A 17,251-nucleotide genomic window follows, 5' to 3' on the forward strand; every position below is an offset into this window, starting at 1 on the left:
AAAGGATGAGAGGGGAAAATAGAGATAAGAAGTCTCAGCGGGGCCTTGATGTTAGGCATAGGGTATGATCCCATAAGGTTCGGGGGTGCTGCAGTGACTGGGTGACCATGCGACACCATGGCAGCTGGGTTGAGGTTGGGGAGTCAGGAAGGAGGGAAGGCTGGCCATCTGAAGAGGCCGGTGTAAACATGTGGGATGGGGCTGAGCACCAGAGCGGGGGTTGCCGGGCAGCCAAGGCAAGGGCAGGGGCGATGTTCTTGGAGAGGGTGCTGAGGACTCAGCAGTGGGCAGATTGGAGGAGAAGGGGGCCGAAGTTAGCACCAAGGTTTTGAGCCAGAGCCAGAGCTCAACATTTGGCAGTGAGGTGTGTGAGATCTAGGCGGAGCAGTGGGAAGAGGGGCAGGGGTGGGAGGGCCTCTGCTTGGCTTGGGAAAGAATTTCAGAGGTTGTCAGTGCATCGTGGTGGTTTGGGGGTCAGGCACACCTGCATCTGGGTCCAGATGCTAAGTGATCTTGGGCAAGTTCCCTTGTTTCTAAGTTTCCTCTAACATACTGGAGATAGAGCACCTGTCTCAGCGGAGGCTGTGAGGAGAGCTGGTATGTGTGGAAGGCTGGGCGCGGCGCTCAGCGTGGAGTAAGCACTCAGTGCGCGGGGACTCCCATGCCCTGGTGGTGGGTTCCCCCAGGGAGCTCTAATGGCGTCAGAGCTCGGGAGCCTTGCACACCGTGGGTAGGTGTTCAAAGCTGCTGCTGATGAGTTCACAAAAGATAGGCAAGCTCACTGAGGTGGTATGGGTAGAAAGTGTGGGCCAGGGTCCAGGATGGAGCCTTGAGCAGGACTCAGCTTTGGGCCCAGAAGGAAGCAGAGACTCTATAGAGGTGACAGTAAGAAAGAGCTGGAAACAGAGGTCCTTCTAGACCAGTGTATCCCAGAAGCCTACGGCCCCTGGAATCTGAGGATGGGGAAGAGGTGTAGCCATGACAGACAGACAAGGGGTGAGATCTGATCGGACACCTTTTGGCATCAGGCAAGGGAAAGTTAGACACGAATAACATGCCCAGAGGAGTCTCCGGAGGCTTTGGCATGGACGTGTCCTGGCTGGCAGCCATAGCACAGGGCCCATGGACATGCAGGTGGCATTTGCTTGGAGAGAGCATTCTCTGCGCACCCTCCCACACACCTGGGGATGCTCAGTGCTGCCTGTCTCAGTGCTGCCTTGCCCAGAAGGGGCAAGGGCACAGGGAAGGGTCACTACAGGGAACCTGGGCCTTAACATTCTCCCCCTTCACTGCCCACAGAGGTCTCCTGCCATAGTGGATGAAGCAAGGAAGATGGACGATGCCAAGCCAAGAAGTTCCCTGATGGATTTCATTAAACGTAACCAGTGGACCCCACAAAGCACTGGGGCGGGGTGGGGGACTGCTGGCTTGAGCTGAGGGTCAGGGGGTGCCCCAGCTCATGTGATGTGGTGTGTGGTAAGTGGCAGTAAGAGCAGGTGGTCCCATCTCTCAGGAGGGGTTCTGCCAGGGGTCCTGGTGCCTGCTTCTGTGCAGGTTCCAAGAGACTCAGATGTAAGCAGAGTCGGCCCCACCTCCCGGCCCCGGCCCCAGTGTTCTCTCCTCTCCTTTCACACAGAGGTGGCTATCATGTAGGGAGGAGTTTCCTGGCATTAGCTCTATTTCTAGCCAGGCTTTGCCTGGTATCTTCTAGGCACACCCTCACTTTCCTTGGCCCGTGAGCATGTGGAGTGGGAGTTGGGCAGCTGCGTGCCCCCGGCCACTGAACATCTTGGTGCCTTAGATCTGCCCTGAGGAAGACAGGAGGGCTGCCTAGAGGAGGAGGAAGGACAGTGACTAGTCCCAAGGTAGCCCTGTGATGACTGCCATGAGGGCCCGGCCCTGACAGTGTCTGTTTGCAGGCTTCCCCCGTATCTTCCTGAGGCTGCTGATGAACCCACTCTTCATGCTGGTGGTCCTGGCCCAGTGCACCTTCTCCTCGGTCATCGCAGGCCTCTCCACATTCCTCAACAAGTTCCTAGAGAAGCAGTATGGTGCCTCCGCGGCCTATGCCAACTTCCTCATTGGTGAGTCCTGGAGGGTGGGGATGCTACAGGAACTGGGGGACCCTGCCTGGGCCCTGCTTCCGGGAGCAGCTGGACCCTCCTCCACTCATCCAGGGAGGGGCGAGGTCAGACCGGACATAGACAAGAGCCAGAGGAAAGAATTTTAAGGACATTTTTCCTGGTTAGTGATCTAGAATGTTCTTGGCAGATCTCTGGGGCCCCCATCATTCCAGGCAGGGATGGGTGGAGGCTAGGGTCTGCCTTCCTCCCCATCAGAGGGACTGGAAGTCTGACAGCCTCCCAAAGGCCCTGACATCATCAGGGGCAACAGAGGAAAGAGAGAAGCTAGAATTTGAGGTTAGGCAAAATGCCTTGCGTTTTTTTTTTTTTTTCCTTCTTCACCAAGGAACTGAATACGTTCACCTGGGTAAGGAATATGCGGCCCGGTGATTCTCCACCCTGGCTGCACTTTGGGATCCCCTGGACAACTTTTAAAAAATGCAGACAGCCAGGCTCCATGCTCAGTCCCTGAAAGCAGAGTCTCTGGGGTGGGGCCCAGCACTGGTGTTTTGTGCAGCTGAGGTTGAGAAGTACTGATGTGGTCCCACTAAGCACCAAAGTGAACTACTGAGCCCAGTCTACAGGTGAGCCTGGCCATGTGGATGTGGCAAGGTGGTCAAGGCCTTGGCCGTGACCTCATCCCTTTAGCCTTCAGTTCCCAGCTAGCACATTAGACAGGGGCACCACCGTGTGACCCATGTGGTCACAGTGAGAATACAATGAGGGGCCAGGTAATGAAAGGTGCTTAATAAATGCACCGTCAACCCACCTCCCTCTGGCTGCAAGGACTCACTTGTTTCTTTATTCTTTGCATAAGCAGGGCAATGTGCTAGATGTGCCTGGCAAACAGTAAGCGCTCATTTAATGTTAGCTAGTACCATTGCAATTGAATGTATCAAATGTTCCTTCAAGGAGCCATGGCCCTTGTCCATAGTTCAGCCCAGTGTCTTGATCCTGCCCCCACTCCCAGTCCTGTGCACCCAGACAGCTTCTCTTTTTCTGTAGGTGCTGTGAACCTTCCTGCTGCAGCGCTGGGAATGCTGTTTGGAGGAATCCTCATGAAGCGTTTTGTTTTCTCTCTGCAAACCATTCCCCGAGTGGCTGCCACCATCATCACCATCTCCATGGTCCTCTGTGCCCCGCTCTTCTTCATGGGATGTTCCACCCCCACTGTAGAGGGTGTCTATCCCCCCAGGTAATGGGAACGAGAGGTGAGAAGATCCCCTTTGTGAGGCCAGAGCCTGGATCTGGCTGCCATTGTCTTCCTTCCTGCTTCTTCCACTCTCTGCTCTCCTTTTCACTCTTTGATCTAACCGTTTATGTGGCAATGTAGAAAATGAGGTCTTGAATCATATGCTCAGTTATAGGAAGAAATGAGAGGGTTCTAGTGGGCCACAAGCCATTGGGATCAGGGCTCTGTTTTTTTAAGGAGCACCAAAAACTAATTAGTTTGGTTTCAGGGTGAAATCTGTAGGGCCATAAGCCTCAGGAACCAGGAAATAAGCTATGTTTAGCATCCGCTCTGTGCCGGCTACAATTACAAAGTCTTCTTGAGCTGCTGAAGAAAGATGAGAGAAGGGGACTTGAAAAGATCTGGGAAAGAACAATGAAAGCAATGGCAGAAACCAAAGATTAGGGCAGGTGAGGAAGAGGGCAGGTAAAGTATACCTGTCAGACGGCATAAAGCAACCTGGCCCCAAGTTTGAAGTCTGGCTTCATGTTCAGCAAGAGCTTTAGGGGCCCGTGACGGGAGGGTGCTGAGCAAGCAGCGTGTACTTTCTCCTGGGTGCCCCTTCCAACCACCTCTTCTTTTAGGTCTTGCCTAATGAGATTGCAACACTTGGAGAAACTACCTTTCAGTGCTCGTGTTTTCTCTTTTTCTTTGAGATACCCTCTTTTGTCTTTGGTGGGTGAAGGAGAGGAGGGGTATGAGGGAAGGGAGGATTGCTCAGGAAAAACCCCCACCCAGTTTGTATTGTTCTGCAAGCTGACTATGGATTGAGAGAAGCTGAGAAGACTTTGAGCCTTCAGGTGGTTCTCACTAGGAGCCTTTTATTTTTTCAAAGATTTATTTATTTAGGGGTGCCTGGGTGGCTCAGCCAGTGAAGCATCTGCCTTCAGCTCAGGCCATGATCCCAGGGTCCTGGGATCAAGCCCCGCATTGGTCTCCCTGCTCAGTGGGAAGCCTGCTTCTCCCTTCACCCCTCCCCCTGTTTCTGCTCTCTCTCTCAAATAAATAAATGAAGTCTTTTTTTAAAGATTAAAAAAAATTTTTTTAAAGATTTCATTTATTTATTTGAGGGAGAGCAAGCAGGGGGAAGGGGGAAGGAGATGGAGAAGGAATCTCTTTGTGAGCACAGAGCCCAACTCAGGGCTGGATCCCAAGACCCTGAGATCATGACCTGAGCTGAAATCACGAGTCAGATGCCTAACTGACTGAGCCACCCAGGCATGCCCCCAACCCTGTGGGGAGTTTTTAGCACAGGGCTTTGTCCTCAGACTGGGGTGAGTTCTAGCACAGTGCTTTGTAGCTGGTGAAAGTTACTTTTCTAGTCTTCAGTATTCTCATCATGAAAGGAATATGATTAATTGTCGAATTGCCATGATGGCAGCATGAAAAGTCTTGGGCACTGTGCCTGGCACATAAGAGATACCCCATTAATGTTAACCATCAGCAGTGTAATTCTTTCAGCAGAGCCCTGATCTGTGATTTGTCAGCCTATCCCAACCCCCCGCCCCGAGAATAATCATGAATGTCAGATGAGGAAGAATGGTGGGAATGGTGAGATCAGCCGGTGAAACCCCCTGGATTGTAGTGCAGGGGGAATGCAGGGACCAGGGGCCCCAGTCTTCCCTCACTCCAAGCCCGGGTGGAGGAGGAGTGAAGGGAAGTATTGCCTGTGACTTTGATGTAGCATCTGCCATCTCTTTCACTGGAGTTCTGGTTGGTTGGTTGGTTGGTTGGTTGTCTTAATGCCCCTCTGCGGTGTGGGGTTTGCTGACCACGTCCTCCTGGCAGCAGTCGGTGATGCCGTGAGCACTGACCAAGCCGTCAATTCACCATTGGCTCCAATAGGCATAATTCAGATCCCAGGGTGGCGCTGGTCCGAGATAAACAGAGACACACAGGCACAGTAACCAGGCAGGGAACTCACACTGGGCTGGTGTGGGGAGGTTTTTCTTTTGGTCTTGCTTTGTTTGATTCCCCATTTCCTGTTTTGCTGGCAGGACATCAAGTTCTATACATCTGCAGTTTCCCTCCTGCTACAGGCACTGCTCGTGCCCAGATTCCGTCTTCCACCCAGTGTGCGGAGACAACGGAGTTGAGTACCTCTCACCGTGCCACGCCGGCTGCACTGGCATCAACATCAGCTCCGTGACCTCCAAGCAGCTGGTAAGGGCAGGAAAGGCCCCACAGGGGTCTCTGTGCTCAGCGCAGGCCCTCGCAGACTGCTCCTCGGCACCAGGATGGGCAGAATGCCACCCAAGCCACACTCGTTCCCAGCCTCATGGCCTCTGCGCCACACCCGCCCTCTCTCCACCTCCCCTTCCCTAAGGTCATGACCAGATGCCTACAGCCCAAAGTCAATTAAAGATTGGCCAATGTTCAAAAAAATTCACATTCCTGAGGCCCAACAATGCTCAGAGCAGAAATGAGCCAAAGCACTCCTTCAGCTGACGCCTTTGAGTCTCATCCTGACGGATCCTAAGGGGCAGTGCTGGATCCTGCATCCTGACTGTGTGCGAAGCCATAAGAACAGGCCCAGAGGAATTGAGAGCAGGGGGTTTTCTATGATCAGAACCTGGAAGCGCGATCTAGGGCATTTGGTCGAAACTCTCAGCCCTTACGTGTATATAGCCTTACAACTGGTCTGAGGTCATGTAGCTACTTGGGGGCAGATGTGAGACTAGAACCCAGGACCCTGCCTCAGTCTGGGGCACGTCTGTTCAAGGTCATGGAACTCCTGGCCACCAGACTGGACTTGTACAGCCCACGTTCACTGGGTCCACGAGGTGAGGTTCTACCAGCCCTCCAAGGGCTAAGGCTCCTGGCTTCTAGGGTCAGCCAGAAGCAAATCAAGTCAAGACACATATTCAGTTATTCAACAAATACTTAGTGACCAGCCAGCACAACCACAGGTGTGAGGTCTCAGTGGTGAACCCATCAGACAAGGTCCCCACTCTCGTCGAGTTTTCATTCTAGCAAATAAATGTACAAGGTAATCTTAGAATGTAACCCATGCTGCAGAGAGACTTAATGACTAGCCTCTCTAGTTGCTGGAGGCCTCCCTGAGGAGGTGACACATTAGAACTGAACAACCTGAAGAAGAAAACCCTAGGAAGGCCTGGAAGTGAAGCCTTGCAGGTAAAGGAATGGCAAGTGCAGGGCGCAAGGACATGACAGAGCCGGGCACAGGAGAAAGCTGAGAAGACCAGGGTTGGCGCTGAGAGCCATGCCACACCCAGGCCAAGGCTGGGCAGGCTGGGCCTAGGAGCTGGATGTGCCTTTTCCTGAGAGCAGTGGGAAGTCTGTGCAGTTCTGCTAGAAATGCCCTAAGGAGAAGAACGTGCCTCATTCCCTTAAGCCCGTGTGGAGGCCATGGACAAGGCTGGCCGCCACTTTAGCATCCTCCTCCAAGAGGACTGGGCAGGGCTGTTCTCACAGCCACTTTCATGGGCAGAGGGAGGACAAAGAGGGCAAACAAGATGGTCTCTCCATTGTCTTCTAGTCAGAGGAGTCTGTGGTGGCTTCTGTGGTTTTCTAATCCTTATTTACTTACGTCTGACTCATCTACTTCCAGAAGTTATCTTGACAGGTTTCCAAAAACAGCACAAATCCATTCTCAAGAAAAGACAGTAGATTATAAACAGAAAAAAGTATGTTAAAAAAAACGCAGACTGAGAGAAATAACAGCTGTATTGTATATGACTTATTTCTGAGCTTCCCAGCAGCCAAAATAAAGAGGGTGCATAGTTTCTGCCATCTGCCAGAAGGAAGCCTGCTAGCTGGTTAATTCCAGTCCTAGCCTTGTAACTGCTGGGACATTGAAGTGGTCACAAGCTAGTCCATCAGATGCTGTGAGAAGAAAGGCAAACACCACCTGACGTGGGCAGTGGCCCCCAAAGCCAGTTGTATAAGAGTGCTGAACCGTATGAACCATATGAACAGACCAGAGCCAGGGACTCTTTCCCTATAGTCCTTCATGGCCAGGAGCTCCTCTCAGGCAGGAAGCTCTGGCAAAGGCCTGACTGATGGAGAGCTTAGTGGATTCTGCTGGGTTCCCACTGATGTCTCCTATTTGTACCGTTCTTGCTTTCCCTGTAAGAAGCACACAGACAGCAAAAACAAGCACCCATAAAATCACAGTGGCTGGGCACAGGGCAGCAGGAGAGAGCCCTCCCCTCCCCTCCCCACCCCAGTCCCCTGCTGGGTAGGCCCTGCCTGGCCATGGGATCCTGCCTGTCCTGGTAGGGGTGGAACTGGGGAGGGGCCCCGCCCATGCTCCATGACCGATTTCCATGAAGACAGTTTTGATGGCCCAAACAGCGGTCAAAGGTGGAATCCTTGGGGCACCTCAGAAACCTCACCAGGTCTGCTCTCCCGCCTCCACATGCATCATCGCCCAGCTCCCCAGACCCAGGGGACTCTCTGCCGGCCTTTGAAGTGTGTGGCTATGCAATGATGACTGCAGATCTCCCCCTCCCTCTCCTTTCCAAGACGTATCTGAACTGCAGCTGTGTGACCGGGGCGTCTGCTTCAGCCAAAACGGGATCGTGCCCCATCCCCTGTGCCCACTTCCTGCTCCCAGTCATCTTCCTCATCTCCTTCGTGGCCCTCATAGCCTGCATCTCTCACAACCCACTCTACATGATGGTTCTGCGGTGAGTGCGCCTCTCCTTCCCCCGCACTGCCTGCCCTGCCTGCCCTGCCTGCTGGATTCTGTCTCTCCTCCTTTCCTGATACCAACAGAGACCCCATCCCCAGGAGGGCAGAGCCACAAAGGGCTGGGCCTCGAGGAAGCCAGGCTGCCTGGCTCCATACTGTGGACATACCTGAAGATTCACTTATGTTTAAATCCTGAGAGAACTGAGAGGAAGGAAGAGAATTCAGGTAGATGCACAAAATCAAGATGAAACAAACAAAAAAAAAATGTGGAAAGTTCCAGAGACAGAATGAGGGCTTTGAGAAAGGATGAAAATAAGAAAAGCCCAGTGTGCTAGGAGCCAGGACCAAGTTCTCAGGTCAGAAGGGAGAGGCTGGCCAAGGTGGGAGGGGAGAGCAGAGGTGTCCCATTACGGTGGCGTGGCGGTGGAATGCCTCTGCGCTTTTGAGAGGGAATTGACCCTTCCTTCACCTCACCCTCTGCCAAAGAGAAAACAACAATTCAACCAAGTTCACCTAACCCACCCTTGCCTGCCTTTTTTCTGTCCTCACCCTCCTTGAGAGCAGAGAGGGAAAAACACAGGACCTGGATGTCTAGTGCTAGGGTCAAAGACCCAGCTCAGCCGTGCACTGGTTGGATGTCCTGGGATGTTGCTGACCTCACTGAGTCTCAGTTTCCTCATTTATGAAAAGAGGTTCGTGATATTGACCACAAGGGACTGGTGTCAGGATTATCTGATAAATTGCTTTGTAAATATAAGGTACTCTATGTATTGGTTAATTATCACTGTTAACCAAATTCTAAGAATTATTAACAGCTAGCTAGGTGCCAATGGCCTATTTTTCCCAAAAGGCTAGGAGATGAAGAACAGAAGCAGCCATCTGTCAGGGCCTGGGATTTTACCCTGTTGACAAGTTAGCTTGCAAACTACCAAGCTCCTGTTCTTGTTACTATTTCAAGAATGCAGGCAGGAGATAGGAGACTCCTGGTTCCAAGACAAAGGTCTATTACTCACAGGTGCATGCAAAGGGCAGGAACCTTGCATCATTCATCCTTGTGCCCCACATCCCACGGGGTGACCTGGAGGACCCAGGTGTATGCTTCCCACACAGTGAGCTCCTGTCATGGTAAGGAACACTGAGCTTGGGAAAGCCACCACCTACATAGACCAAGCCTGCTCTTGGTCTAACGTAAGGGTTCACCCCATGCCTCCGGGTGGCTTACTGCAACCACACGCCTGAGAAGTGGCCCAGGAAAATAGTAGTCAGAATTTTGTGTTCTTAGCACATTCCACGGGAACGGGTGGGGCTGCTCAGAGCCCCAGCATGTTGCCCTTCCTGACACCATCAGCACCCTCTTTCTGTCCCTCCCCACCCTGTGCATTCCAAGTGCCAGTGCTTTCATCCAAGACCTTGAGTGGAGTTACTTCTTACACCTGGGCCAGATGGGCCATGATGGACCCTGTAACCCCAAGAAATATCATGGGTGGCCATGACGAGGAGAGGGAACAGGATAAGGACATTTCACAGGGAAGTTCCTGAGCAGCAGGTAAGGGGCAGTCCCTGTCAGTCAGCCTCCCAGAGGGCTCCATCAAGCCCCAGGGCTAGGGAAGCTGTGGAGAAAGAGCATCCTTTCAACCACAGGATGGGCTTTCCTAGAAAACCTCTCTCTTCTAAGTCTGATCAGGGGCTGGAGCAAAATGGAAGAGGCCCCAGGATCCCAAAATGGTTTAAAGATAGATCACACTGGGAAAGATGAGAGAATGGATGCTATTTAGTGTGAAGAAGGTGAGGCTTAAAGAGGACCTTGTAGGTAACCCAAGTGTTATTTGTACCCTGGCCCCTAACCAGGTGTGGAAATACAGGCTGGGAGAAATTTGGAAGGAGACAGCAGGCCAAATGCCAGAGTTAGTTCACAGCCGATGAGGGCAAACACCGGAAGGGGCTCAAGCCGTTCATCAGAAGCCAAACTGGGGTACCCAAGCCACGTTCAGTCCAGAATCTAGGGGAGTCTGCTCAGGGACAATGACCACGACTATTATGGAACTTGGGCCACTGGAGGAAACTGTGGGCATAAAGGGAGTATCCACTAGATTGAGATTTGAGGCACCTTTCACGGGTGGGGGGGTCCCAAATGGGTGCCTCAAGCCCATGAGTATTTGTTTCACTGGGCCATCCTTCAGAGGACCTGGAAGAGGGCCCTTTTCCATGTTGCTAGCAGGAGTGTGGGGCCAGAACAAAATGTGTGCAGAGACCTGGACATTACTTCTGAGTTCCCTTCCTTGATGTCCCTTCCGCCCCAAAAACCCTTCCCCCATGGCACCCATCCCCCAGGAGTGTGGGTGTTCAGAGCACGAGAAGCCTGGTGCCTCTGCAGGCCACCTCCTGGCTCCCCACCTTGTGGATGGGGTTTCTCTCTCTGCCCCCTGCCCAGCTGGGATGGCAGGGCCTGGCAATACCACCGCCAGATAGCTTCCCTGTCTCTCTTTGAATCTCCTTCCTCAGCTGAACACTTGTCCTCTCTTGAGGGAAGAAGGGTAGGGACAAGACCAGCTCTTTCATTTGCAGGACCCAGTGCAAATTGAAAATGAGAGGCTCCTGGTTCCAAAATTATTAAGAATTTCAATACAGCCACAGCAGAACATTAAATCCAGCCTGGGGCCTTTCTGAGGACAGGGCCCTGGGAGGCAGCACAGGCCACACGCCCACAAAGCTGGCCCTAGGTAAAGGATTTTTTCAGTTGCACACAGAAGCCTAGGGCCCAGGAGCCTTAATTACACTTTCATCAGGGCTGTCTTTATTGCTATTCACACTTCACAGGAGTTGTTCAGACCTGCTGCTGTGAACACACCCTTTCCCATCCTTCTCTCCATTCCCAGCCTCTTCTGCCCTCTGCCTCTTGAAGGGGGCAGGGGCAACCCTAAAAGCCACAAGACCAGAGGCTCTCAAATTTGATTGTGCAACAGAATCTCCTAAAGGGGGGCGCCTGGGTGGCTCAGTGGGTTAAGCCGCTGCCTTCGGCTCAGGTCATGATCTCAGGGTCCTGGGATCGAGTCCCGCATCGGGCTCTTTGCTCAGCAGGGAGCCTGCTTCCCTCTCTCTCTCTCTCTGCCTGCCTCTCCATCTACTTGTGATCTCTCTCTGTCAAATAAATAAATAAAATCTTTAAAAAAAAAAAAAAAAAGAATCTCCTGAAGGGCTTCCTAAAGCACAGATGGCTGGGCACCACCCCAGGGGACATGATTCTTAGGTCTAAGGTAGGGCCCGAGAATCTGCATTCCTAACGAGTTCCCAGGGGGCTCATGCTACTGGCACAGCAACCACGCTTTGAGAACCACCAATTCCGACAACAGGAGCACTCAGCCGGGGTGAACCCAACCAGCCAGGTGGCTGTCGGGCCATTTGAGGGGAGGTTCTGGCTGGCTCTGTGGCAGGCTGCCCCTGACTGAGCCAAGGCACATCCCTGAGTCCTCTGGCTCCTGACTCTTCCTATTTTCCTTTTCAGTGTGGTGAACCAGGACGAAAAGTCATTTGCCATCGGGGTACAGTTCTTGCTGATGCGCCTGCTGGGTAAGTGTCTGAGATGCCCCCTTCCTTCCTGAGGAGGAGCTCCAGGGCATGGGAGGGCGGGGCTGCCAGGGGCAGGCGCGGGGGAAACCCTGTCTCATCTCTGCTGTAAGGCAGAGGCAGTGCATCATCAACGCGTCAGCAAAGGCCAAGACCCTATATGGGCGGTTTCCCTGTTACTTGAGGTTAGGAAAGATTCCATCTATGGCATTAATTCCAAACAAAACTATGTAAGAAAAGTGAAAAGTGGACACAGCTGAGGATACCTAATAAAGAATTGAACGCAGGTATTTTTTTCATCTTTTTCCAAGAACTGGCTGTCGGAACAAACCTCTGCATTCCTGTCCCAGCCAGAACAGCAGTTGAGCCCGGCCCTGGCTTCCCTCCCACTTTACAGAACTCACTCCTCCTGCCTCTATTCAGCAAGTGTTTCCCAGTATGGGGCCCTCTGCCGGCAAACCCAGCCTACACTCAAGCAGCCCAGAGACCACGTGAAACAGAGCCCTGCCTGAGGGAGCTGGGAACACCTGGCCCTCTCCCTGGCGGCGAGGCTGGGGGGGTGGTTCATGTGTGCCCCTCGCCCACCCTCTCTCAGAGGCTCAGGCTGGACCATGCCTTCGCAGTCCCATCCAGGCCATGGCATGCAGACCCTTGCAGGGCCTGGTAAGCCAAGTAAAGGACTACGTGGAACAGAGCATTGATTCAGGATCCGGTGGGTGCACACAGCAGGGGGGAGCATGGCAGCTGCCCGGGAAGGACTTCAGTCACTGTTAGAGGGTCCTGGCTGGACTCCAGTGCTGAAATCCCTCCCTGCAGAGCCCGCCATGCCTGATCTGGGAGCCAGGCTGCACTTGGCCCTCCAGCAGCTTCCCTGATGGTTCTGGGCTGTGTTGGTGATGTCCCTCCTGGGGCCTGCTGAGCCAGAACCTTTGCAGGGCCATCTCCCACGGAGGTTGGGTGGGGCACGCAGATGATGATTAAACTAGTCTTTTCCACGGGATTTCTCAGCCTCGGGCTCCTGGCTGCCTTCATGCCAGCACCGCTACTTCAGAGCCTGTTGCTCGGGCCTGTATTACCAGCGTGGAGGACACAGGGCAGCGGGCTCTGCCATGTCCTGGTGGCTGAGGTATGGCCATCATCACAGCTCCTTCTTACCAAACAGCACTCATGTGTAACTCGCTCTGAGACCTGTGCTGGGAAGGAAGCCCTGCGTTGCACCCAGCGCAGCCAGTGGCCCGGATGGGCCCTGAAAGAGCTTCTCCCAGCCACCTGGGAAACAACCACTGTCCCACCACTCATGGCACCTGCCACCTTTTTTTGTCCCTTGAGCTCAGACAACTCAATATGGGATCACAGTTAGAAAATCCAGGCTGGGGGCGCCTGGGTGGCTCAGTGGGTTAAGCCGCTGCCTTCGGCTCAGGTCATGATCTCAGGGTCCTGGGATCGAGTCCCACATCGGGCTCTCTGCTCAGCAAGAAGCCTGCTTCCCTCTCTCTCTCTCTGCCTTCCTCTCCGTCTACTTGTGATCTCTCTCTGTCAAATAAATAAATAAATAAATAAATAAATAAATAAAAGAAAATCCAGGCTGGAGGCCTTCCATTCATCACCCAAGAACGCAATCACACTCTGGGGTAGAAGGCAGGATTTCCCATGGATAAAACCCAGCAAGTTTAAAATTACCCACCAGGACTTGGCCAGTAATGTTTCTGGACTTCGTTTACTACGTAGGAATTTTTTATTACTATTACTTTATTACTATTATTTTATTATATTATATTATTACTATTACTTTACTACTATTATTTACTATGTTGGTGGACAATCCCCATGGCCAGTTTCCATGCCCTGCTTATCCGGAGACTCTGAAGTGAGCAGGGTCTGAGTAGAGAGGCTGGTTCTCAAACGTTCCCACTTATGGGTGGAGCCACAGGCAGATCTCCTCTTTCTTTCCTCCTGAAGCAGCTTCTCTCAGGATCTTCCACAGGGTTGGCCAGCCTGTTCTGAGCACAGTGGTTCAGGATGTGGATCCTGGACAAATTCCTCCCTAGTCCAGTGACTGCCTAGATCTGTAGCTAACAATACAGGGGTCATTCTGAATACTTAACAGCAGGAAGGCCTCTAGAGCCTCTGCTAGATCGGGTCTCACCATTCAACTGTGGGGAAATTCAGGGGGCTGGGGGAGAGACTCTTGAGCAGCCAGGGTGTCCGGGGTCTTCCGGGAGCATTGTCTAAGGCAGCAGGCAGCCTGGTGTCCTGGAAGAGCATGGGCTTCGAGGAAACAAGGGTTCAAAGTCCAGCCCCGACCCTCTTGGTTCTGAGAGTGTGAGCTAGCCATGCCCACCTTCCTCCTCCTTAGAACGAGGGCACCCACCCACCTCCAGGCCCTGTCAGGACATGAGGAGTCATTGCCCTCCAGAGATCCCTGCCACACTGTGGAAGTCAACATCTCTCCGAGGCCAATCCAGTGTGAGAACCGTGTTGTCGGTCTGAGCTGGCAGCTAGGTGACTTCTGTGACTCACTGCCCTGAAAGGATGGCTCAGGTCTCTTTTCTCTCCTAAGCCTCTAGGGAAAGAGAAATTCAGGCTTCCCAGAAAGCTGTTTGGCTGTGCAAAGGCACTGCAGTTCCCAGGGGTGGGGCAGAGCCACTCTCATTCATGGGAACCATGCAGGGGTACTGGGGGCAAGGACTGCCCCCCACCCTGCCAGGAACCTCCACCTACAGCTCTATGTAACCTGGGCTTTCTGAACTCTCTTCCCATGGACACCAGCCTGGCTGCCCTCTCCAGCCCTCTACGGTCTCACCATCGACCACTCGTGCATCCGGTGGAGCTCTCAGTGCTCAGGGAGGCGTGGGGCCTGTGCGTACTATGACAACGATGCTCTCCGAGACAGGTGAGGGCCCCGCATGCCCCCATGGCCCGGGTGGTAATGGATCCCTCCCTGAGTGGTGACAGCATAGTCCCTGGGCAGCTGCCCTTCCTGATGGCCCTGACCCTGGGACATGGGCAGCGGAGCCGCCGCCCCGCCTCACCGGTTCATCTCCTCCTGCCCCCCAGGTACCTGGGCCTGCAGGTGGGCTACAAGGCACTGGGTGTGCTGCTGCTCTTGTTCATCAGCTGGCGGGTGAAGAAGAACAAGGAGTACAACGTGCAGGAGAAGGCTGCGGGCCTCATCTGACCCTTGACCCTTGGCCCAGCCACTGCCTGCTCCAGAAAGTGGACCCTGCCCCTCCACAACTGTCTGTATTTACTAATGTTAACATATTGTTTCCGTTTTTTTTAAATAAGAGAAAACCCCAGTCACCATTTGCCCTCTCTGCCTCCCCTCCACCCCTCTCCCATGGCAGGATTCCTCAGGTCCATTGTGTACCTGGGCTGGATGGGCACTGGACTGGAGGGCCAGGCCTTCTCAGCTCCTTGGGAGGCAGCCCTGTGCCCAGGATCTCCTCGGTGCTGGATCTCCCAGCAAGGATGCAGCCCCTGCCCCGCACCCCAGTGTTGTGGGGAAGGCTTGGTTTCCTAAGTGGAGAGAGCAAAGCATTATCTCCCCAGAGCGAAAGGGAGAGGGCTAGGTTATGGTTAACAGCCAGAGGCAGGCTAGGGGAGGGAGGGGCTTGGCTGTAACCCACTTTGTGTCTTGGTTCAGCATCAGCACAGAACCCAGGAGGGACTGGCCTCCTTCCCCTCAGATCTTTGCTTCCTTCCCCAAAAGGCCATTTTGGAAGCTGCCATGTTGGGGAATATGGCCAGCTGATTCCCTCTCAGGTACCACACACTCGGGTACCAGAGCAGAGACCAAGATACCCCGAGGGTGGGTCATCCACATGCTGTTCCTCTTAACTAGCTTCTTCTGTGCTAAGAAAGCCACACCATGGTGAAGACCCAAGGAGGGCTGTGAAGTGGTCAGTAGCCCAGCCTCCCCCACCCTCTCTGTGAGGACGAGACTGCTCAACTCAGAGTGACGGGGAAGACCCAGTTTCCCTGGGAGCAGATGAGGTGGCCGCTCATGGGCTTCCCTGCTGGACCTCACCCTGTGTGCCAAAGAGTACAGACAGGCAGTCCGAGATGTCAGCAGAGCAGGCAGTGAAGCTTGGGGCGGGGGTGTGTGTCAAGGTCTACCGAGCTGGATGGTGAGTCCGTGAAACAGAAGCCAGGGTGGTCGGCTTCTCTGGCTCCAGACACGCCTGTGTTCGTCAATGTGTTCTCAGCCTCTCCTCACTGCCCCTCCAGGGCCCGGGGTCGAGCAACCCCACTGCTGTGTGGTGATGGTTCAGAATCAGATGTCCACAACGGAGGCCTTTCATCAACAAGTATTATATTTATTGCAGACCAGCTTTGTGCAAGGTAGTGCCAAACATGGCTTTCCGCTGGGCCTTCCTAGGAGCTCCCCTTCCCTCCCTCCATCCACACGGGGCCTTCTCCCAGAGTGTGCTCGGTGGGCAGCAGCAGGGGAGACCCAGCACAAACCCAGAGACTGTCAATAGGATCTTGACCATCTGTGTCCCACCAGAGGGCCCTTTGCCAGAGAGAGACCTGGCTCACCGCATCCTCTGGAGCAGCTGGAACTGGTTATTGCCATCCATGGCCCTCTTGAGTGTCACTCTTCTTGGAAGAACCCTCCAGAACCCTACCAGAAGCCGTCTCTGGAAAAGACTCCTGTGGTGGTAAGCCAAACTTGGATGCCAGTGGCCAAACTGCTATGAGACTGAAGTCTTTGTGAAAGTCACACTGCTACACGTGGCCTTATTTCCAAAGATCTCACTCAGGAAGGGAGGCTCCATGCAACCTCCGGGGACAGTGACAGCATTTTAAGATGGTTCCGCTTGGAAAATGGTTCCCTGCTAGTCGTCCTGGTCCTCCTCTCTGTGATGTAACCAAATTCTGGAGGTACTGCCTTCAGCCAAGCTCATGAACAATGAATGCCAACTTGCAGATTCTGGAAGACTGGTTGCCCTCCCAAGGCTTTATTCTATTATGATGTTGCTATTAATATATTATAATTTTGCTATTGATATAACTTGGTTGTGAATTTGTAATGTCATCTGTATCCGTCAGAAAGCCAATAGAACCTGCACTTTCTGGCCGGAGGAGGTGCCCATGCCACAACCACAGGGGCGCCTGGCCATGGGGATCGGAGGTAGCATGACTCCCCCCCCATCAGCCTGGTTCAAAGCCAGCAGCAGGTGCTTGCTGGTCCTTCAGTGAAGTTCTGCAGACTACCATCAAAGGCCCACGGTGCCTTGAGTTCATATCTGCAGATGGAGTGGAGCAACAATAGCTCAGTCCATGAGACAGATCAGCATTCATATCCTAATTGTCACTGGTCCCTTGGTCACAGCCATCCTACCCCTCCCCACAGCAAAGCTTTTCCCCTGACGGCCAGCAGAGACTATAATGGGGCCACCTTCATTTCACTTCTAGAGCAAACACTTAAGGCTGAGCAAACTTCCTGGAGGGCTGGACACTCACAGAGGATGTGGTTAAAACCCAGTTTCCCAACCCCTCCAGCCAGACCCTGGGTCTATGGGAGTGGCTCCTGTCCCAGGCCCCTCCTGTGAGGCCAACGTGGGGAGTCGCTACACCTGGGTGGTGGGTCTTGAGTGCAGCAGAACCTTGGTGACCCCCACCAGTGCTTGGGCCGCTGAGAATTCAGACTCTGTAGGCCCCTGACAGGGGA

General features: G+C 53.5%; 1 protein-coding gene across 2 annotated transcripts in view; it reads left to right on the top strand.

Annotated features, from left to right (window-relative positions):
- Window positions 1–16,586, top strand: part of SLCO2A1 (solute carrier organic anion transporter family member 2A1) — an 81,245-nt gene extending 64,659 nt beyond the window's left edge. The window contains exons 7-15 of one of the 2 annotated variants that reach the window (XR_007128608.1): window positions 1,300–1,378; window positions 1,920–2,084; window positions 3,129–3,318; window positions 5,352–5,517; window positions 7,843–8,006; window positions 11,513–11,577; window positions 14,344–14,467; window positions 14,632–15,339; window positions 15,419–16,586. Coding sequence is in view for 1 of the 2 variants with exons in the window: in XM_047736671.1 (XP_047592627.1) it covers window positions 1,300–1,378; window positions 1,920–2,084; window positions 3,129–3,318; window positions 5,352–5,517; window positions 7,843–8,006; window positions 11,513–11,577; window positions 14,344–14,467; window positions 14,632–14,752 (1,074 nt within the window). In the remaining variant the exon portion in view is untranslated. Of the gene's footprint in view, window positions 1–1,299; window positions 1,379–1,919; window positions 2,085–3,128; window positions 3,319–5,351; window positions 5,518–7,842; window positions 8,007–11,512; window positions 11,578–14,343; window positions 14,468–14,631 lie in introns of both variants that reach the window. The other variant, XM_047736671.1, reaches the window with a different exon arrangement.
- The last annotated feature ends 665 nt before the right edge of the window (window positions 16,587–17,251 follow it).

This window comes from Lutra lutra, chromosome 1, assembly GCF_902655055.1.
Source record: "Lutra lutra chromosome 1, mLutLut1.2, whole genome shotgun sequence".
Classification (NCBI taxonomy): Eukaryota; Metazoa; Chordata; class Mammalia; order Carnivora; family Mustelidae; genus Lutra; species Lutra lutra.